Source organism: Eriocheir sinensis, chromosome 62 (assembly GCF_024679095.1).
Source record: "Eriocheir sinensis breed Jianghai 21 chromosome 62, ASM2467909v1, whole genome shotgun sequence".
Lineage (NCBI taxonomy): Eukaryota > Metazoa > Arthropoda > Malacostraca > Decapoda > Varunidae > Eriocheir > Eriocheir sinensis.
Window position 1 is genome coordinate 1,324,599 of NC_066570.1, and position 23,362 is coordinate 1,347,960.

A 23,362-nucleotide genomic window follows, 5' to 3' on the forward strand; every position below is an offset into this window, starting at 1 on the left:
GAGAAAATGGGACCTTGAACCTCTCTTAGTTAATGGGGAACTTCGATAGATTAGTCAGGTATATAATGAGTGACCCTGAAAATTCTTTATGTTTAGGAAGTTACGTGAATGAATGGGTTGTGTGTTAATTAATCGCATATCTTAGCTAATGGGGAAGTTTGATCGATTAGTCAGGTAGATAATGGGTGACCCTGAAAATTCTTTATGTTTAGGAAGTTACGTGAATGAATGGGTTGTGTGGTCAATTAATCGCATATCTTAGCTAATGGGGAAGTTTGATCGATTAGTCAGGTATATAATGGGTGAACCTGAAAATTGTTTGTGTTTAGGAAGTTACGTGAATGAATGGGTTGTGTGGTAAATTAATCGCATATCATAGCTAATGGGGAACCTCGATAGATTAGTCAGGAAAATAATTAATGGGTGACCCTGAAAATTGTTTGTGTTCAGGAAGTTACGTGAATTAATGGGTTGTGTGGTCAATTAATCGCATATCTTAGCTAATGGGGAAGTTTGATAGATTAGTCAGGGGGAAAATGTGTCACTGATAATTGTGTTGCGTTTAGATAGTCACGTGAATTAATGGGTTATGTCGGTTAACTAATGGATCACGTGAGTAAAGTAGTGGGTGACGTCGATAAGTCAATAAGTAATGCCGATAAAAGGGTATAAATGGGTTCTGTAAGCAATGGTATGAGTAGATAGATAGGGCACATAGTCTTAGATAACCAGGTCACCCGAATGCAAATGGTCCGTGAAACAAAGACTTCACGCCAATTAAACCCAAGAAAGGAAGGAAGGAAGTTGGCGCACAAAAATAAAGTCACAGGAAATGGAGGAGACGAATAACTCTTAGACAAATGGGTTAGTCGTCGATAATTAGGTCACGTCAATGAATGGATATAAATGAACCTTAAAAAAAAGCCCGTCACACCATTTAACTAAAGAAAGAAGAAAGTTTGTGCATTGAAGTAAAGTCACGGGAAATAAAGGAGACGAATAACTTAGACAAATGGGTTAGTCGTCGATAATTAGGTCACGTCAATGAATAGGTATAAACGAACCTAAAAAAAAATAAAAAAAAAAGTCGCTCCATTTAACTAAAGAAAGAAGGAGGTTTGTGCATATAAATAGTCATGGAAAATGGAGGAGATGACTAACTTAGGTAATTATGTCACATCAATGCTTGCGTCACCTAAATCAATGGGGACGAATGATCCGTGAAACAAAAACGTCACACCGATTAACGAAAGAAAGAAGGGAAATTGATGCTTAGAAATAAAGTCACAGAAAATGTAGGAAATAAATAACTAAGGTAATTATGTCACATCAATGCGTGAGTCACCTATATCAATGGGTATAAATGATCCGTGAAACAAAAACGTCACACCAATTAACCAAAGGAAGAAAGAAAGGAGGAAAAACTTGGCGGCGCATAGAATAAAATCACAGAAAATGCAGGAGACGAGAACAAATAACTCGGGGGAAAGGTAATGTCGAGGAGTCCGCTCACCTGAAATATGGCGTACCAGGTAGAGGAGGAACACGGCCCAGTTAGTTGGCTTATCTAACGGGACGCGTCAGTTAATTAAGTCCGGCGATCTATAGAAATGACCCGGATAAAGTTACTCCGACTGAACGAGCTGGGTCAGTTTAATTAAGTCGGGCTGTCAGATGCAATGTGATGGCGCAGGTAAGGGCGGCCGTAGGAAGGGATGGGATGGCCGATATAGACGATTTACCCCCATTTAAAGAATATGTTACCGAGGTGAACATATACGCGTGTCTTTCCGCATCAGATTTGGATGGAATAGACATTGTTCACTGGGGGAGGAAGGTTGCGTGGAAGGTTTGTGTGGATGTAAGGATGGTTGTTATTTGGAAGGGATATGAGATGAGAAGATTTGGTACATGTAAATCAACTAAGGAATGTATGCGACTCAATATCAGACTAGAGGAATGTTTACTGTTCATTGGGGAAGTGAATGTGTTTGTAAGATTGCTGTAAATGTTATTAAGATTGTTTATTGAAAGGGATGGGATGAAGGAATTTGGTCTCTCTAAGGAAAAGGAAACTGAGGTGAATATGTAGTAATCTTGAAATCATATTTGTAGATGATTTAGCGTTTATTGGTGGAGTGTGTATGAAAGATTTTTATGAATGTCAGGTTAAGACTAGTTGGAAGGGATGGGATGAAGAAATTTGGTCTCTCTCAGGAAAAAGAAACTGATATGAACATGTATTAAGCTTGAAATCATATTTGTGGAGGATTTACCGTTTATTGGTGGAGTGTGTATGCAAGATTTTTATGACTGTCAGGCTAAGATTACTTGTTGGAAGGGATGAGATGAAGCAATTTGGTCCATTTAAGAGATATGTAACCAATGTCAACATACACGACTCTCGGTATTGTAGTTGAGGAATATTCTCTATTAATTGGTGGAATGTATTTGTGTGCAAGATTTCTATGATTGTAAAGATGAGATTACTTGTTGAAAGGGAATTTGGGCCATTTAAAGAATATATAAGCTAGATAAACATACATGACTCGGTAACATAACTGAGGAATATTCACTGTTAATGGGGTGGATAATTTTGTGTGCATTGTTTCTATAAAGATTAGGGAGGGATGAAACAATTTGACCCGTCTAAATGATATGTAAGCAAGGTGAACATAAACGACTCTTGATATTATAGTTGAGGGATGTTTTCTGTTAACTGGTGGAATCCATTTTTGTGCAAGTATTTTTTTTATAAAGGTAAGGTTTATATTGCTAGCTGTTAGGGAAGGATGAAACAATTTGGCCCGTCTAAAGGATATGTAAGCAAGGTGAACATTAACGACTCTTGATATTATAGTTGATGAATGTTTTCTGTTAACTGGTGGAATAAATTTGTGTGCAAGTATTTTTTTTATAAAGGTAAGGTTTATATTGCTAGCTGTAAGGGAAGGATGAAACAATTTGACCCGTGTAAAGAATATGAACCAAGATGAAAATACATAAATACGGTATTTTCACGGTTGGCAGGTAGAGTAGGTGTGTATGCAAGATTTCCATGAAGGTTAGATTGAGACATGTTGAAGAGATGGGATGAGGCAGTTCAGTCCCTATGCAGATTATATTGTCATGAAAACATATGTGGTTCCCTCGATATCAGGTTGAGGCAATATTCACTTCAGTGGTGTAGAGCTTTGGTGTTTGCAATATTCACTTTAATGGTACAGAGTAATGGTGTTTGCAAGTATATCAGGCGATTTAAGTCAGTCTGGAGAATATGTTAACAGGGGGAAGATTCGTGGCTCTCCTTATATCAGATTTCCCTACGCCCCTGTCCACCCAGCAGTGAATGGGTATCAGGTATTAATTGGGGGTTGTGTTCCGTCTCCTGGGGTCTGTTCCCTTCTCCTATAATTCCTTCCCCTTCTGTCTCTCTCCGGCATATGACCACAGATGTTGCGCCGACTAAACGAAACTTTCCAACTTTTATATCATATTTAGGGAGCATGCACTGTTCATAGATAAGGTTAAGATGAATGGAAAGTGTTTGGCAAGGTTAGGGTGTATGGACAGTGTATGAAAGATTAGGATGTATGCTAGGTATATGGGAGGTTGGGGAGTACCTATTCAAGCTGTATGAGTCTTTAGAGTATGCATGGAAAATGTACGGAAATGTAATATTGAGAGCATGTGTACAAGAAAGGAATGGGATGGAGTGAATTAGTCATCCTAAGAGCATAGTATTACCACGTTCAACATGTAATATTAGATTCGGGCAACCCATACACGCTGTTAATTTTTGAGTGCGGATGAGTGCAAGCGTTATAGGAGGCAATTCAAACTATCAAAAAAAAAAAAAATCAGTGAGGCGGAAGTGAGATCAGGTTTTGGCGAAAATATGTAGAGGTAGAGTTACGATGTGTGTGTGTGTGTGTGTGTGTGTGTGTGTGTGTGTGTGTGTGTGTGTGGTAGTGTGGTGAAGAGGCTGCCGGGAAAGGGGTTGGTTAGTCGAAGCTGTTATGGTTGTGGCAGATGTGTTGTTGGTGATGATTGTGTTGATGGTGACTGTGGTGTAATTAGTTTGGTTAGGCGGGGCAATATCAGGAAGTGGTAGATTGTGGTAGTGGTGGTGATGATGATGGTGGTGAGTGGTTATGGTGCAACTAGGTCGGTTAGATGGGGAAATTCATAGTTTTGTATGTACGTTTAAATCCCAGCGTAGAAAACACACTGGTTGGCTAAAAACCGTAACCCCCCAAAATTAACAGAATGTAATGCTCTGTTTTCCACTGTAGTTTATTGCGGAAGAGAACCACGCCAACTGTCTGATATAAAACACACACAAAGGAAGCTCAAAACATTAAACGCTCCATAAATTGAAATGCATAAAAGTGACGTTACCCCGTCCACTTTAATTTACAACAAAACACACTGTAAAAAAATGAGTTGCTGATGAATGCACAACAAAAAACAACATTGGCGCTAACGCTACTTGAGGGGAAAAAAAAAAAAAAGAGTAAATCGTTTTCTACTTTAACTTGAAGAAAACATCGATTCTCCACCCAAAAGCGAGTGTAAAGTAGAAGCAAGAGAACAACACCGACACTTGAGGTAGGACACTTAACGCCGCTTGAAATTAAAGGAAAATAATGAGAAGTAGTTGTCCACTTTTACATACAACACACACACACACACAAAAAAAAAAAAAAATGAGGGTAAAAGCAAATCATAAACAACACCGATATTTAAACGCTACTTGTGGTAAAAAAAACAAAAAACAAAAACAAAAATAGAAGTAAATCGCTTTCCACTTTAACATATAACACCCACCCACACACACACACACACATACCAAAAAACCCACATTATTCTCCCCCCTAAAGGCAAAACAACAACACGGGCGGCGAGGTAAAAGTGAAGAGGGGAGTAAATCGCTGAGTGGCTGAGAATCGCCGGGTGTGAGAAGAAAGACGTTTTCAGTGTTGCTTCAAAGTGGCGAACGTCATGCAGGGGGGTAGGGGGAAGAGGAGGAGGAGGAGGTGGGGAAGAGGAGGGAGGCAGGGGAACGGAAGGGAAGGGGGTGAGGAGAGGGATGACGAGAGGGGCGGAGGGGGAAGAGGAGGGAGGCAGGGGAACGGAAGGGGAAGGAAAGAAGGGAAGGGGGTGACGAGAGGGGAGGAAAGGGGGAAGGAGGAGGAGAGAGGAAAGGGAAAGTAGCGAAAGCGGGGAGGGAAAGGGAGTGGATAAGGAAGGAAAGGGTTTGAGGAAAAGGAAATGGGAAAAGAGAGGAAAGGAAGTTGCTGAAAGGGAAAGGAGAGGAAGCGATGGAAAGGAGGAGAAGAGACGAAAAGAAAGGGGAAGGGAGGGAAGGGAAAGGAAGGGGAGGCGTTGAAACGGGAGGAAGGTAAAAAGAGAGGAGAGGGAGGCTGTTGGGACGGTAAGGAGAGGAAGGAAGGAAGAGAGGAAAAGAGGAAGGAAAATGAGAATTAAAACCGGGTAAGAGGAGGATAAAAAGGAGAGGAAAAGGTAAGAAAGAGGAAGAGGAATGAGGTGTATGTGGGAGAAAAAAAAGAGGAAGAGGAGGGGAGCAGAGGGAAGAGGAGGAATATATTGTTAGAGAGAAGTCGTGAGGGGAAACCTGGGGTGGGAGATGAGGGAAGTAGAGGGGGAGAGGTGATAAGAGGGGAGGTGAGGGAGGGGAGGAGAGGAGAAAACTGTTGCTTGAAAGTGGTGTTTAGAGTGGCCGGAAGAGGTTGAGGGAAGGGGGGGTGGGCGAGGAAGGGGAGGGAAGGGAAGGAGGAGGAAGAGGAAACTTGAATGAAGGAGGAGAGGGGAAGAGAGAGGGAGAGATTACTGCTTAACAGAGGTGGGGAGGGGAAAACTGGGGAGGGAAGGGGAGGGGAGAGGAAGAGTAGGCGAGGAAGGGGAAGGGAGGGAAGGAGGAGGGAACTAGATGAGAGAGAGAGAGAGAAATGGTTAAAATAAGTGGGCAGGAAAAAAGTTTGAAAGGGAAGGAGAGATGGGAGGGAAAGGAAAGGGAGGATAGCGTGGTGATGGAAATTGTGTAGATGGAAAGTAGAGGGAAGGGAAGGAGACACAGAGCTGAGGGTGATCGGGAGAGAAAGGATGAAGAGAAGTAAAGGAAGAAATGTCTTTTTTCCTTTTTTTTATTCTTTTTTTCCCTTTCTCTTATTTTCATTTTCTCTTTTTCTTTTCTCGTATTTTCCTTTTTTTTCCTGATCTCTTTTTTTCTATTCTCTTATTTTCCTTTTCTCTTTTTTACCTTTCTTCTTTTTTTTCTTTTCTCTTTCTTTTTCTCAATTTCCTCCTTTTTTTTCCTTCTCTTTTTCTTCTCATCTCCTTTTTCTTTCTTTTTTCCCTTTCTCTCTTTTTCCCTTTTCTTTTTTTTCTTCCTTTCTTTTCCTTCTCTTTTTCATTTTTTCCTCTTCTCATTTCCCTTTTCTTCCTTTGCTTCCTTTTTTTCCTTTTTTTTTCACATTTTTTCCTTTGCTCTTTTTACCTTTCATCTTTTTTTCTTTTTTTTCCTTTTGTTTTTCATTTCGTCCGCAACTCTCTTTGGTTTTCCTCCCCGTTTGCGTGTTTTTATTTTATTTTTTTTATTTCGTTCGTGTATTTCGTATCGTTTTTTTTTATTATTTTATTTCATGGTTTTACTTGATGCTTCTATTTTATCATTTGCGTTTTGGTTTTTGTTTGATTTAAATTTTCGATCATCATTTACGTTTTTTTTTTTTCGTTTTCGGTCATTGTTTTATTTTTCATTTTCTCTTCTATTACTTTTTCTCATTTTCACCTTTTCTGTTCTTTTTCCTTCTCCTATTTTTCATTTTCTCTTTTTTCCTTTTTCAATTATTTCCTTCTCTGTTTCTTCTATTTCTTTTCCTCTTTTCCTTTCCCTTTTTTTTGGTCAATGGTTTTTTTCTTATGGTTTTATTTCAGCTTTTATTTTTTTTGTATCCTTGTTTTATTTCATCGTTATCTTGTATCTTACTTTTATTTCATGGTTCTTTATATTCATCATTTTATCGTTTTTTTTTATTTCTTCTTTTTCATATCTACGTTTTTAATTTCGTTTTTTTTATTTCTACGTTTTTTCATTTCATCGTTTTTTTATTGTTTCATTCTTTTTCATCCTTTCGCCTTTTTTTTTTTTATTTCGTCCGCAACACTCTCTCTCTCTCTCTCTCTCTCTCTCTCTCTCTCTCTCTCTCTCTCTCCCCCCCCCCGTGTTTGTTTTGTTTTGTGATTGGTGTATAACTTCCCATCGGTCTATAGAGGCAGTCTTTTTTTTTTCTTTCTCCCTTCTACAACTTTCCGGTTTCACTGAGAGAGAGAGAGAGAGAGAGAGAGAGAGAACACGCACACACAAAAAGTAAATCCATTATGCTATCTGTCGTTTTACCCTACTTTCTTTTTTTTCCTGTTTTCTAATCAGTTCCGGTCTGTCTGCGTTTGTTTGTCTCGAAGAAAAAAATGCGTAAAGGAAATCCACAGAGCGCTTTACTTTTCTTCCTCCTGTTTACTTATTTCGGAGGATTTTTTTTACCTTTTCCTTATTTTTTTTCCCATTCCCTGAGCCACTTTTGAGTCCGTCTTTGTTTGTTTTTCTTGGGGAAAAAAAAAACTAAAGAAAATCTAGAGACCTCTTTTCTTTTTTTCCCCGTGTGTTTTTGTTTCGGAGGATTTTTTTACCTTTTTCTTATTTATTTTTTCCATTCCCTGAGCCACTTTTGAGTCCGTCTTCGTTTGTCTGTCTAGGGAAAAAATAAAGAAAATCTAGAGATCGCTTTACTTTTTTTCCCCGTGTTTTTGTTTCGGAGGATTTTTTTTAACCTTTTCCTTATTTATTTTTTCCATTCCCTGAGCCACTTTGGAGTCCGTCTTCGTTTGTCTGTCTAGGGAAAAAATAAAGAAAATCTAGAGATCGCTTTACTTTTTTTTCCCCGTGTGTTTTTGTTTCGGAGGAGTGTGTACCTTGAGTGTGTATTTTTTCCTTTTATTATTCATTTCCGTCTCCGTTTATTTGCCTTAAGAAAAAACGAAAGGAAATCTACCGAACGTCTTACTTTATTTTTCCCCGCTGTTTGTTTTCTTGCCTCAGAGGAGTGTGCCTTTAGGGCGGATATATTTTCCTTCTCTTTCTATTCTATTTCGTCCTCAACTTTTGGTCTGTTCATTTTTTGGGGGCGTTCACAAAACCTACAGAACGTTTAACTTTTTCCCCTCTGCGTTTTCCTTCGTTAGAGTGTACATATAGGGAGTTTTCTTTTCCTGTTTTTTTATTTCGTCCTTAACTTTTTTTGGGGGGGTCTGTCTCTGTTTTTGTGTTGTTGTCGGGTTCGAGCACACGCCTCTACAGTCGCCCTTTTCCTCCCTCTTTATAATTCAATGAACAACTCGGGTTTTGTTTTGCTTTCGGATTTTTTTTTTGTTGTGTGTTCCAGTTTCCATTTCAGTATATCACAACCTTTAAGCATCACAAGACCACAAACGCCAATTTTTTTCCTTTCTTTCTTTTCCTCCTTTCCCTCCTCTTCTTCTTCTCTTAAAGTTTTCCAATATATCCCACAACCTTTAAGCATCACAAGACCACAACCGCTATTTTTTTTCATTTCTTTCTTTTCCTCCTTTTCCTCCTCTTCTTCTTCTCTTAAAGTTTTCCAATATATCCCACAACCTTTAAGGATCACAAGACCACAACCGCTATTTTTTTCCTTTCTTTCTTTTCCTCCTTTTCCTCCTCTTCTTCTCTTAAAGTTTTCCAATATATCCCACAACCTTTAAGGATCACAAGACCACAAACGCCATATTTTTCCTTTCTTTCTTTTCCTCCTTTTCCTCCTCTTCCTCTCAAAGTTTTCCAATATATCACAGCTTATTAGAATCCCCAAATTGCAAACACCTAACTTTTTTCCTTCATTATAATCTTGAAGCGTTCCAACATATTACAGCATTTTAATATTACAAGTCACCAACCCTTTTTTTCATCCTCTCTCCCGCTCAAAATCTACCTTCGTTACTCTGTTGCTTTGGGGCCGGGGTTCCTTTGTGGTTCTTCTTTTCCTTTGTTTTCCATCCCCTTATCAGCTCTTGAAATGTCATTGTTTAAGTTAACTCTGCTTTTGTTTCGTGTTCGTTTTTTTCCCAGATTCCTCTTCATCTTTTCATCCTCTGTGCTACTCGAAATCCATGTTCGTTATGTACTATCTGGCTTTGGGGTTGGGGAGCCTTTGCTGTTCCGTTTATTCCTTTGTTTTCATCCTGCTAGCAACTCTTGATATCTCCTAGTATGTAACAAGGAAAATAAGGAAAACTAGCTAGCCACTTTTTTATTTTCATTCTCTCCGCCACTCAAAGTACACCTCTGTTGCTGTGTTGTATTTGCAGCTCTTTTCCTTTCTTTTAAATCCCCTCAGTAACTCTTGGTATGTCTTAGTTTGTGCCAAGAAAAACAAGGAAAACCGGCTATACTTGTTAATTGAATCTTCTACTCCTTTTTGCCATCGGAGAAGCGTAGTCGGGTTTTAGAACTGCATTTTCCTTTCTTTTTTCCTTTCAAGTCTTGGGTCTGTCTTCGCCTGTGTCAGTATAAACATGGAAAACTGGATACATTCTTTTTAATATCGTTAGCTATTACTCTTACTTTTTGTTTTGCTTTCTGAGGAGCGTTTTAAATCTTTAGAATCATCATTTTCCTTCCTTTTTCCACTTCGAGTCTTGCTCTGTCTTCGCTCCCGTCAAAGAAAACAAGGAAAACAAATTATACGACCTTACTGCTTATTTTTCTTGTTTTCGGAGGAGGAAAATATATCCCCATTCGTTTTCCTTACTTTTTTCCTTCTCAAGTCTTGGCCTCTCTTCGTTCACGTCAAAGAAAACAAGGAAAACAAACTAACTATACGGTCTTACTACTTATTTTTCTTGTTTTCAGAAGAGGAAAATATCTCACCTTTCTTTTCCTTACTTTTTTTCCTTCTCAAGTCTTGGCCTGTCTTCGTTCACGTCAAAGAAAACAAGGAAAACTGGGTACACTTTTACTAAATCTTTCCTTCCTACCACTTATTTTGTTTTCAGAGACGCGTATCTTGCCTGTCATTTTTCCTTCCTCTTATCACCTCGTCTGTCTTCGTTTGCGTTTTGTTAGATGATTGTTAAACCTCTGTAGCGGTCTTCCTTTCGTCCCCTTAAACCCCCTGCAACGCCTCTGGTCAAGTCTGTCTCTCTTTTGCTGTAAAGAAATAGAAAGAAAGCACACACATACAGAGGTCGTTTTTTGCTCTCTTTATTCCTTCCGTAAGTCTTGGTCTGTCGCCGCTAAAGGCCCAAAGAAAAAAAGGAAGAAAAACACGCAGAAAGCTCCATTTTTTCACCATCCTATTCCTTCCGCTACTCTTGGTGTGTCATCTCGTCGCGGTAAATAAATGAAAGAAAGAAAAAAAAATGTTAGTGTGTCCATCGCGTGCGTTAGAAAGAAAGAAAGAAAGAAAAACTAGTATACCGCTCATTTTTTCACAGTCTCATTCCTTCCGCAACTCTTGGCCTGTCTTCTCCTCGCGGGAAATGCATATAAGAGAGAGAAAAAATGTCGGAGTGGTCCAGAAAAGAAGAAAACATATGCAGCGTTCCTTTCTTCACCTTTTTATTCCTTCCGCAACTCTTAGGCTGTCTTCTGGACGCGGTAAATGGATAAAATAAAAATAAATCTCGGAGTGGTCCATTACGCTTCCTCTCTTATTCCCCCCGTAAGTGTTGTTAGTCTGTCCCCGCCGGCGTTGGAGAGAGGAAAATGAAATACAAATCCCGCCGCTGTCGCCACGAGGGAGGGAAGAGCGGCGGCAGTCCTCGGCTCCTCGCGCGAAAACGCCAGAAAGTGTGCATCAGGAAGTAGAGTTGCTGTGTGCGTGTCGGTGTGGAGAGACGTGCGGGGTGTGGTGTGTGTGTTGTGGTGTTTTGTGTGCTGCAGACGGTGTGGTGTGTGTGCTCCAGCTACATGTTCTCACCACCACCACCACCACCACCCTCACGGCCTCACCTCCATCACCTGCATCATCGCTACCACAGCCATGCACGACCACCATCATTATCACCATACCATCCATTACCACCACCAAAACCACCACTATCCCCACTACCACTGTAACCATCACCATCACCGTCATCACTACAAACCTTACCATTACCACTACTACTAAAACAACTCTCACCACCACCACCACCAACGCGCCACCACCACAAATAAACGAATAGTTAAATATATTAATTCTAAAGAGGGGCTTCTGGGAAATGTTGACGACGGGGCTACCAGAGGGGAAGAAAATAAAGCATAAAGAAAGTCACGCTAAGAGCCGAGAGGGTTAAGACGCGCGCATTAGCAAGCATTAAGATGAAAGCGCCAGCAAAACTCACTGACGTCAATCCAATTAGCGGCGGAGATGCGTTCTGGTGCCAAGCGGGTCTGGAAACACTAACACGAGCGACAAGCTGGTTAGGGGCGGAGGAATATTTTAAGTTTTGCATCACGAGAATCTTGGTGCAGAAGAGAAATGTTAAAGGTAAAAATGGGTGTATACGGTACAGATGCGAGTGGCTGCTGTGCTCATCTCTTTCGCATTGTTCCTTTGAGTCTAAGATGGGAAGAGAAAGATAACATAGAGGATAAACTAGAAAGGAATTGTGATATGTATGTTAGGTGAGGTCAGGTTCCGGGATAAGGACAGAGGTTGAGTCGAGTTGGCGTGTTGTAAGTAAACATGTATTATTTGTTTAGTGTTTCATCATAAGAGTCGGGGAATTTATAGAGGCGAATAAACTTGAACGAAAATGTGATATGTTTGCAAGGTGAGGTCAGGTTCAGGGAAAAGGACAGAGTTTGAGTCGAGTTGGCGTGTAGTAAGTAAACATGTATTATATTTTTAGTGTTGCATCATAAGAGTCGGGGAATTTATAGAGGCGAATAAACTTGAACGAAAATATGATATGTTTGCTAGGTGAGGTCAGGTTCAGGGAAAAGGACAGAGTTTGAGTCGAGTTGGCGTGTAGTAAGTAAACATGTATTATATTTTTAGTGTTGCATCATAAGAGTCGGGGAAATTATAAGCAAGCGAATAAATTAGAACGAAAATGTGATATGTTTGCGAGGTGAGGTCAGATTCTGGAATAAGGAAAGAGGTTAAGTCGAGTTGGATTCTTTTAAGTAAACGTCATTTTGAAAATTTGCATAACGAGAGTCAGGTCAGAGAGAGAAAATCAGGCGCTTAAACTAGAACGCAATAGTGTAATGTTTGCGAGATGAGGTCAGGCTGCGGAGTAAGGACAGAGGTCGACTTAAGTTGGATTCGTGGAAGTAAATATGCATTTTTTTTTTTTAGTTTTGCATCTTAATAGTCGGGAAAATTATATCCACGCGCACCAATTAAAACACACACACACACACACACACACACACACACACACACACACAGCACTGTTTACGAGGTGAGGTCAGGCTGCAGATGAGGTCAAAACTCTTGGAACTCTTGGAAGTAAACATATAAATTTTCTAAAACTCTGGAAAAATACGGAAAGAAAACTGAAAATGTCTAGAGGCGCTTGAACGATTTGTGTATCCATAAACACACAGGTGATTAAGAGTGTTACAGAAATTCATAGACAGATAGAGAGGAAAAAACACGCAAGCAGGCAGACGGACAGACAGAAAGAGACAAACAACGTATTTACTCACTGATACAGACAGATGGATTTAAACGTAAATTTTTTAACAGAAAATACATTGGCAACTTGACTGATAGACACAAAGTTAGACAGAATGGTACAAAGTTAGTGCACATGGTCTGTCTGTCTGTCTATCTGTCTCTGTCTGTATCTGTCTGCCCATCCGTCCGTCCTTCTCTGCTTTTTTTTTTTTTCCCAGCAGAGGAGTCAGTTGAAGGGCATAAAAAAAAGCCCGCTAAATGTATGTGTTTATGTGCGTGTAAGTCTATCTTTATTTTTTTGTTTATCTGTGTATGTGTGTGTAAGTCTTTCTGTCTTTGCGTTTGTTTGTCTATGTTTATGTTTGTGTAAGTCTGTTTGTCTTTATCCTCGTCTTTGTCTGTGTGTCCGTGAGTGTGTGTGCGTGCGTACGTGTGACTCACCTTGCACGTGGAGGTGTATGGGCAGGTGTATCTTGGGGCTGGAGGACACCTGGCACTCGTACACACCTGAGTCCCGGAAGGTCACAGAAGAGATGTCCAGGTGCCACGCGTTGCTGTTCTCGGGGTGGAAGACCTGCAGGTGTGGGGCAGGTGTGTTAGGGCGGGCGTGGGAGGATCGGTGACAGGTGTGTGGGAGAGAGAAGTAGTGAAATAGTTTGGAGGATCGGTGACAGTTGTGTGGGATGGGTGAAGACAGGTGTGTGTGGGGGGCTGGGGGGGAGGGGGGGAGGATTGTCATATGTAGGGCAGGTGTGGGAAGGCCAGGTGGGTTTAGAGGATTGTTGGTAGTTGTGTGGGAGAGAGAGGCAGTAAGGTAGTTAGATGGGTGAAGACAGGTGTGTATGTGGGGCTGGGGGGGAGGGGGGGAGGATCGTCATGTGTAGGGCAGGTGTGGGAAGACCAGGTGGGTTTGGAAGAGGGATGACAGTTGTGTGGGAGGGAGAAGAAAGAAACTCAGGTGTGTTACGGTGTTAATGTGGGTGAAGACAGGTGTGTATGTGTTTTGGGTGGATGGGTGTATTAAAGTTGCGCTAATGTTAGGGCAGATGTATGAAAAACAGGTTTGTTAGAGCAGATTTGTGCAGTGAACTTAATTTTTAGGTTGTAAGTTTATTTTGTTTTGTTTTTTTAGCGTTTATGCACGTTTGGAATGCTGGAGTGTTTTGAGTTTTGTACCTTGTTTGCTCCTGTTAATTGGTACTCTTAGTGTCGTATCATCAGACATTTCGCCACCCAAGAACAAATATTTGACAAGGCTTTCGTTGGAGTTGTGGGCATTTTCAGGAGTAGTTTTATGACCCTGGTGGTAGTTTGACCCTTCTTCTGTACCGTGCACCTCAAGAAATACGCATTAGAACCCGACTGACCCCCTCTCTGCCGTTTAGAAATAGCTGATATGAGAAGCGAAAATGTCTTAATACCAACCTTATTGTTCTCTGTTTTGCCTTCCTTTGTCACTCGTTATTGTTGTTACTTGTTACTCTTGTTCGTCGCTTTTTTTACTCCTTTCGTTACTGGTTATTCTCGTTAATGGTTCCTCTCGCTCCTCTTTGTTTTAATTCTTTTGTTACTCTTTACTGTTGTTACTCGTCACACACGGTTAGGAGGGTAAAAAAAGATTAAGAAAAGGAGAGAAAATGATGAAAAAGCAAAGAAATTAGGGCTTTGTTTTGACTTCTTTTACTCGGATATGTCAGGTGTGTGGTTATGTATGTATGTATGTATGTATGTGCTATGTAGTGGTGGAAAGGGCAGGTGCGTCGTTGATTAAGACAAATGTGTTTAGTGAAGATAAAGGGGATGGTCTCCATACATTGCCTCTCAGTTATATTTTGCCACTGAAAGTTTTGTTTTGTTTGTGAGAACTGACGCAAAACCTGTGAACAACATCAAAACTCTGAGAGCAAAACTAAAAAGAAAAAAAAAACATTTGCTTTAATTTTGTTTCCGCTTTTCAGTCGCCTTTTCAGCTCCAAGCCTTTGTGTGAGTAACTGGATATGAAAGCAACATTGATATCAGCACAGCACTGTATCATCGCTGTCATCATCATCATCATCATCATCATCATCATTAATATTGCAAGTAATTTAATGAACAAGACATTTTAGGGTAGCAAAACGTCATCACTGTCATCATTTCCATCATCATCATCATCATCATCATCATCATTAATATTGCAAGTAAATTAATGAACAAGAAATTTTAGGGTAGCAAAACGTCATCACTGTCATCATTTCCATCATCATCATCATCATCATCATCATCATCATCATCATCATCATCAATATTTCAAGTAAATTAATGAACAAGAAATTTTAGGGTAGCAAAACGTAATCACTGTCATCATCATCATCATCATTATCATCATTCATTGTCATCATTATCACTCCCATCATCTTCAAAAGTAAAGTAGGATTAAGGGAAATTAAAGTTAGCAGAGCATTATCACTTTCATCATCATCATCATCATCATCATCATCATCATCACAGTCAGTGTTTTAATTTCCCAGGTCTCAGTGTTTAGCATTTTTTTTTTTTTTTTTTTTTTTACAGCAAAGGAGACAGCTCAAGGGCACAAAAAAGTAAACATTAATAAAAAAAAAAGCCCGCTACTCGCTGCTCCTAAAAAGAATGTTTATATTTTCCATGTTTTAGTGTTTATATTTTCCTGTGGGTCAGTAGTTTTAATTATACAGATCTCAGCGTCTATAATTTCCCACGTCTGTATTAATGATTTTCCATGCCTGTATATATAATTTTCAACGTCTATGTTTTTTTTTTAATATTATATATCTCGGTGCTTTTATTTTCGATGTCTTGCTATTTATTTTATTTCACGACCCAGCGATAAAGCGAAATAAGTCAGAGTATATAAAAATTATTGCAAATTGGACTGGACCCCCACAGCCAAACACACACACACACACACACACACACACACACACACACACACACACACACACACACACACACACAGAAGTGGCACAATGGCAAATGGCACTCTGAAAACTATCATAAAAAAATCACACGTAACTTTTCGTTTGGATTTACGTTGAAACGGTGTCAGTGAAGTGAAGGGAAGGGGAAGGGAAGGGAAATAGGGGAGCGATGTGCCGGAGCGGGTGGAGGAGGAGTCGGGAGGGAGGGAGGCGAATAAAAGGGAGGAATGATTACAGGGTGAATGGGAAACGTGAAAAATGGATGAAAAAGGGAGAATATGGATAAAATAAAGACTGAAGAGAGAGGAAAGGGGAGGGAAAAATGGAAATGAGGGGGACAATTAAATACACGATTAGGAGTTTAAAAAGATTAAGAAAAGGAGAGAAAATGATGAATAAGCAAAGAAATTATAGCTAGAAAAAGGGAAAAGGACACAAAGGAAGAGGGAGGAAAAGAGGGCGAGCAAAAATAGTTGGGAATATGAAAAGCAGATGAAAAATAATGCAGAGAAAGAGAAAATTCGAAGCAAAAGAAAAATAATTATTGCAAAAAAGACGGAAAAAGAAAAGAAAAGAGAAAGAACAGGAATAACTCTTGTATTAGAGGATGAAAACGGTTAAACATACACACAGATAAAAAAGAATAGGAAAAAAATAAACAAAAAATCTGAACATGGAAAAAAAGAAGAATATAGAAAAATGGAAAACTGGGAATCACAAAGAGGAATGAAAATGATAAAAATAATGAGACAAAAATGCAGACTAGTGATAAAAACAACAATCAGGAATAAAAAAAGAAAAAGAAAAACAATGGTAAAAAAAACGCGAGAGAAAAAAAAAGGGGAATTAAAGAATGAAGGAAAGCACGGGAGGAAAAAAAGGAAACAAAACAGAAAAGAGGAAGAAAAATAAAAAAAGAATAAAGGAAAGGGAGAAAAGTAAATCGACAAAAAATAAAAAAACGTTGGGGAAACACACACACACACACACACACACACACACACACACACACACACACACACACACACACACACACACACACACACACACACACACACACACACACACACACACACACCAATAAAAACAAAACGAATACGAAACAAAAACAAACAAACAAAAACAACAACAGGAGAGAAAAGAAGAATGACAGGTTGAGCGCAAGGATAGATAGGTGTACGCAGGGAAGAGGAGGAGGAGGAGGAGGAGGAGAGACAAAAATGAAGGGTAAGAGGGGAGATGGACACAGTGAGAGAGGAAGGAGGTGAAAAATTGAAGTCATGTGGAAGGAAGGGGAGGAGGCAAAGCGTTACGAGGAAGAGATGGAGAAGGGGAGAAAGGGGAGAAGAAAACGAGGGGATAAAGGAAGGAGGGGGAGGGAAGAAGAGGGAGAGGGGAGAGAAAGCGGGAATAGAGCAAACGGGTGGAGGGGAAGAGAGGAAGGGGAGATAACTGGGAGGGAAAGGGAAGAAGAAGCGTGTGTGTGTGTGTGTGTGTGTGAGAGAGAGAGAGAGAGAGAGAGAGAGAGAGAGAGAGGGAGAGGGAGAGACAAATGGATGAATGCAGGTCAGGGAAACATTGAACTCAGTGTAACATGAATGGCAAAAGTGTGCAGGAGACTCACTCACTCACTCACTCACCAACCCACCCATTCACTCACTCACTCACCCATTCACTCACCAACCCACCCATTCACTCACTCACTCACTCACTCACTCACCCACCAACCAACCTATCCACTCACTCACTCACTCATTCACTCACTCACCAACCCATCCACCCACCCACCCACCCACTCACTCACTCACTCACTCACTCACTCATACACTCACTTATTCAATCACTCGCTTACTTAAATCTAAAATCGCATTACTCTCACCCTTTTCAACTTTCATATTTTTCAAGTGTTCCTCACATTCCACTTCCTCCTCTCCTCTCTCCACTCCCTCCCTTTTTTGAATCTGCTACTTACTCTTATTTCCTCTTTCCTTCCTTCCTTCCCTCTCTCTAATTTCTTCCCTACCTCTCCAATTCCCTCCTTCACGCCCTCTTTGCCTCGCCTCCTCCTTCCCTTCCTTCTTCCCTCGTATCCTTCGACTCTATCTTTCTCCCTCTCCTTCCTATCCTCCTTCCCTTCTTCCCTCGCTTCTTAATACTCTCTCCTTTCCTCTTCTTCTTATCCTCCTTCCACACATCCTTCCCTTTGATCTACGGTTGCATAAATGGCGTGAGACCAGCTGTGCGATGTAACATAAGTGGTTTACTGTTATAGAGAAGAAGGCCTCGTGAAGCTTCGCCCTTATACTAAAACTTGGGGTTACCTGGAAATAGAACAAGAGGAGGAGCTCACCTTGAACCTCTCGTCGCTCGTGTAGGTGAAGATGTCGACGGTGAGGATGTGAAGGTCCCGCTGACGAATCCACGACACCTGAGAAAGATAGATAAATAGATAGATAGATAGATGAATTGGTATATAGTTCTTTCTCTCTTTCTTTCTTCCTTTAATTAGTTAGTTAGTTAGTAAGTTAGTTAGTCAGTTTGTTAGTTAGATAGATAGATAGTTAAATAGATAGATAAATAGATAGATAGATCAGAATTTGGTTATCTATTTATAAGGAAAACTATAAACACACACACACACACACACACACACACACACACACACACACACACACACACACATCAGTTCGGCCTATCCGCTTCTTCATAGGATAACTTTCTCTATTTGACTTCTCCGCCTCTGCCGTTACGCTCTTCCGACATCTTCTTTTCCTCCTCCTCTTCCTCCTCCTCCTCCTCTTCCTCCTCCTCCATCATCATCGTGTTCCTCTTCTTCTTCTCCTCCTGTTCCTTCTCCTCCTCCATCATCATTTTTCTTCATCTTTCTTTTTCTGGTCTTTCTCTTCCTGTCTTCTTCTTCTTCTTGTGGTTTCTTGATGCTGTTGAATTTATTGTTTTCTTCTTCTCTCTTTCTCCATCTTCCTTTTCTCTTCTTTTGGTTTCTCTTCTCTTTCTTCATTCACTTATTTACCTTTTGGTTTACTCGCTTTTCTCCTCCTCCTCCTCCTCTCCCTCCTCTTTTTTCTCCTCCTCCTCCTCTCCGTCCTCTTTTTTCCGCTCCTCTTCCTCCTCCACTTGTCCTTCAGATCACTCTCCCGACCAGCACTTCCAGACTACGGCCGAGGAATCCTAATCAAATCAACCTCCTCCTCCTCCTCCTCCTCCTCCTCCTCCTCCTCCTCCTCCTCCTCCTCCTCCTCTTCTCTCTCTCTCTCTCTCTCTCTCTCTCTCTCTCTCTCTCTCTCTCTCTCTCTCTCTCTCTCTCTCTCTCTCTCTCTCTCTCTCTCTCTCTCTCTCTCTCTCTCTCTTATCTTTTTCTTACGAAGTTGGTCTATTTTGTGTTCCATTTCTCGCGTCGTGACTTAATTTATTGGCTGTAGAGAGAGAGAGGGAGAGGGAGAGAGAGAGAACATCAGTCACATCATCAACAGCGTCAGTAGTATAAGCAACATCGGTGAGTCTCAACATCAATAACATCGTGTCAGTAGAAAAAAACCCCACCTAGTCAGCAGGAATCAGTCATCTCTCTCTCTCTCTCTCTCTCTCTCTCTCTCTCTCTCTCTCTCTCCCCCCTCCCCCCTCTCCCTCTTCTTTCATTCTGCCGGAAGCTCATGTTGGCGAAGGGATGTTTTATTCCTGGTTATTGTTGTTCTCTCGCGGGTCTCGGAGACAGACCGAAGACCAAACAAAAAGGGCGGGAAAGGAATGGCCGGGAGATGCTGGCCCAATAAAATAAACTGGAACCTGACGAAGAAGAATGAGGCGAGTTAATTTTACGAGCGTCTTCCTGGTTTCGCATTTTCACAGTTGGCTTCCATGTTATACCACTCACCCATGCAAAAAATAATAGTAGATAAGTAAATAAATGAATAAGTAGATAAATAATACATAACGAATAGCATCTTGATTTATCCTGCTGTTATTTTTTTCCTATTTTTTTTTCTGTTGCTTCTTCTTTTGTGTTTTCCTCTATGCTACTTTTTCTTATATTTGTTTCCTGTGTTACTGCTGTCGACTGTCTTTGCTGCTGTACGTTTTTTTTATTTTTTTTTCAACTGTTGCTGTTTTTATAATCTGTTCAAAGCGTTCCTGTTCTCCCTATCTTCCTTGCATGTGCCATTTTCTCGTTTTGTTTTTTTATATCAAGGACTTTCATGTTTCCTTCTGATCTCACTTTCCATCTTTTCTTACTCGTTATTTTTTTTCCGATTGTCACTACTGTTCTTTTTCTAATCTCTGTAAACTGTTGCTTCCCAGGTTTCCTCTGTATGTAATCTCTATAAACCGTTGCTTCCCAGGTTTCCTCTGTATGTAATCTCTATAAACCGTTGCTTCCCAGGTTTCCTATTTTTACTTATTCTCTCTTCTGCTATCTCCAATTTTCCTTCACTTATTCTTTCTAATCTTCTTCTCCTGTTACTTTTCAACGTTCCTCTCTCTTGTTACTTTCCCGGGGTTTCTTTTAATGTTTTTTTCTTAATATTTTCGTAACTTTAAATTTTTGGGGTCTGGGTTTATTTGCCTGGAGTCTTTATTTCTCCCCTGTATATGTTTCTTCTAGTGTCAATTTCCTGTGTATTCCAATGTTTTTTTTTTCTTTCCCTGGATTCTCCTTTATTCTTATTTCTCCCTGTTCCTGTGTTTGTTGTTTTGCTTTCCTGTCCTCCCCTTTATTTTTGTCGCCTTCTGTCTGCCCTTCATCCTTCTCTCCACACTCACCCTCCGCTCACATCTTTTATATTATTTCACAGTGGGTCGTCTAGTTCTCATCTCTACTATACATAAACTTTTCTCTGTTCTCTTGTGTCTTTTTTTCCTTTTTCAGTGTTCGCCCTTTATGTTTTCCTCCGCACACGCCCTTCGCTTTAATCTTGTTTTCACCGTGAGTTATTTTTCAGTCCGTCTCTATTTTCGTTTCTCCTGATTTTTTATTCCAACCCGCGCGTGCCGGTTCTCCTACACCTCAGTAGTGAGTTCCCGGTACGCGTTTGCCAAATTCTCAGTTCGCCCTCTGCTCTGATAACCAAGGATCAATGTTTATAAGGGGTATGTTCACTATAACCAAATCTAACCTAAACTAAACTAACCTAACATTCTTTTTCTGGGCATGGTTTCAGTGGACAGTTTTCCTCCTCTGAGATAAAGAAATAAACTCTGATAACCCAGGAACTCTATATATAAAGGGTATGCTTACTATAACCTAAACTAACCTAACCTAACTTTTTCTACACATCAATTCAGTGGACGGGTTTCCTCCTCTGAGATAAAGAAATAAACTCTGATAACCCAGTAACTCTATATATAAAAGTTATGTTCACTCTCTAGCCTAACCTAACCTAACTTTTTCTACACATCAATTCAGTGGACGGTTTTCCTCCTCTGAGATAAAGAAATAAACTCTGATAACCCAGGAACTTTCTTTATAAAGGCTACGCTCTCTATTACTAAACCTAACCTAGTCAAACCTAACCTAACCTAACCTCACCTTACCTTACCTTACCTAATCAAACCTAACCTAACCTAACCTTACCTAACCTAACCTAACCTAATCAAACCTAACCAAATCTCACCTTACCTTACCTTACCTTACCTTACCTAATCATACCTAACCTAATCTAACCTTACCTAACCTAACCTAACCTAATCAAACCTAACCAAATCTCACCTTACCTTACCTTACCTAACCTTACCTAACCTTACCTTACCTAGCCTTACCTAATCTTTTTCCACGCATGATTTCACTGGACAGCTTTCCTCTTCAGATATAAAGAAATGTAAGCCACGAAGGTCATGGAATAATTAAGTGGCGGTACAATTTTTAATCCGAGTTGTAGTTTTGAGGATCTGGGAGAGTTGAAATGAGGGTAACGTGCTCTGTCTGACAATGAAGGAGAACTGCCTGATGATCCTTCTCTCTCGTTTACCTGTGTTTTAAGCTCTCTCCCCCTCGCTCATGCTTGGAAGGACGTCCATTCTGCCTCTCCCACTCTCTCTTTCTCCTTTAGTTTCATTACTTTTCTCTCTTTTCGTCGTGTATTTTTCCCCGTTTTTATCCCTTTCTTTGTAACCTTGCATGTTTTTTCTCTCTCTGTTCTTTTCACTCTATCCTCTCCGTATCCTTCTCCTCCCTCATCTTCCTTTCTCTCATCCCTGCTTGTGTTCTTCCCTCGTCTAGTTCCTTCTTATCATAGTTTTAATCACCGTAAGATAAGTTTTTTTTGGTCCGTCTTTGTCGTCGCCTCGCACGCTTTCCTCCTCCCAGACGCACGCGAATACGAATCTTAATATTTTCAGGGTTGATTACGCGGACTGTTTGCCGGTTTATGTGCTTCCTTGGTATTTATGGACTTGAGTGTCTCATGTATTTGTTTCCTCCGCCGCCAACGACCAGGAGGCAGCGTTTTTGGTGGTGTTTGTTTGTCTGTCTCTCTATTTGTTTGTCTTTATACAGAAACGCATCGATATGGATAGTCACTGAATTCCTATGAGGTTCTTCTTACGTGATGATCTCGAAGTGAATAGAAACTGACGATGATAAGCAGATTGATGAAAAGAAACTAAGTGAACGATGGCAAAAGAATGAAAAAAAAAAGACTGCCAGAGGATGAATGCAAGAAAAAAACTGATTATAAATGAAAAAAAAGTGACTGCAATTGAAAAAAAAACTGAATGATGATTAAGTGAAAAAATAATTGAATGTTGAAAAATGAAAAAAAAAGACTGCAATTAAAAAAAAAAAGAGTGACTGATTAAGTAAAAAAATACCTGAATGTTGAAAAATGAAAAAAAAGTGACTGCAATTGAAAAAAAAACTGAGTTATGATTAAGTGAAAAAATAATTGAATGTTGAAAAATGAAAAAAAAAGACTGCAATTAAAAAAAAAAAAGAGTGACTGATTAAGTAAAAAAATACCTGAATGTTGAAAAATGAAAAAAAATGACTGCAATTAAAAAAAAATGAGTGACTGACTAACTGAAAAAATATTGAATGTTGAAAAATGAAAAAAAAATGACTGCAATTAAAAAAAAGAAAAACTGAGTGACTGATTGAATAAAAAATAAAAAAAATCAATGTTGAAAAATGAAAAAAAAAGGACAGTGATAGCTGGTTGATAAAAAATAATGAATGATGTCGAATGAATGAATGAAAAAAAAAATAGCTGGATGAACGAATGGCTCTGGGCTCCATATGGCTCCACCGACCCGTGCTTTGTGACCGAGACCAGACCCACGACCAGACCACGACCACAGCCACGAGTACTTCCACTAATGACCCGACGCTTCCCGATCGCCGGTCCGACCCTTGCCACTGACATCGGATAAAATACGACTAAGTGAATGGAGGCGGAGGTCAGCGTTCTCTGATTGCCTTTCTTCTTTTTCTGTGCATTTGCCAATCTTTCCATCTATATATCTGTTTCTATTATTTAACTTAACCTTCAGTCTTTATCTATTCATCTCTTATTTGTACATTTATCGTATTTTTCCATCTAGAATATGACTTAAGTGAATGGAGGAGGAGGTCAACGTTCTCTGTTTGCCTTTCTTCTTGATAATATGTTCCCTTTATTTTCTGTACATTTGTCAATCTTTCTATCTATATATCTGTTTCTATTATTCAACTTAACCTTTTGTCTTTTCTATTCGTC

General features: G+C 39.9%; 1 protein-coding gene across 2 annotated transcripts in view; it reads right to left on the reverse strand.

Annotated features, from left to right (window-relative positions):
* LOC126986609 (cell adhesion molecule 1-like) overlaps nucleotides 1-23,362 on the reverse strand; it is a 127,962-nt gene that overhangs the window by 27,400 nt on the left and 77,200 nt on the right. For both annotated transcript variants that reach the window (XM_050842876.1, XM_050842875.1), the window contains exons 4-5: nucleotides 18,004-18,081; nucleotides 13,155-13,287 (exon numbers count right to left, since the gene is read on the reverse strand). In XM_050842876.1, the coding sequence (XP_050698833.1) occupies nucleotides 13,155-13,287; nucleotides 18,004-18,081 (211 nt within the window). The remainder of the gene's footprint in view (nucleotides 1-13,154; nucleotides 13,288-18,003; nucleotides 18,082-23,362) is intronic.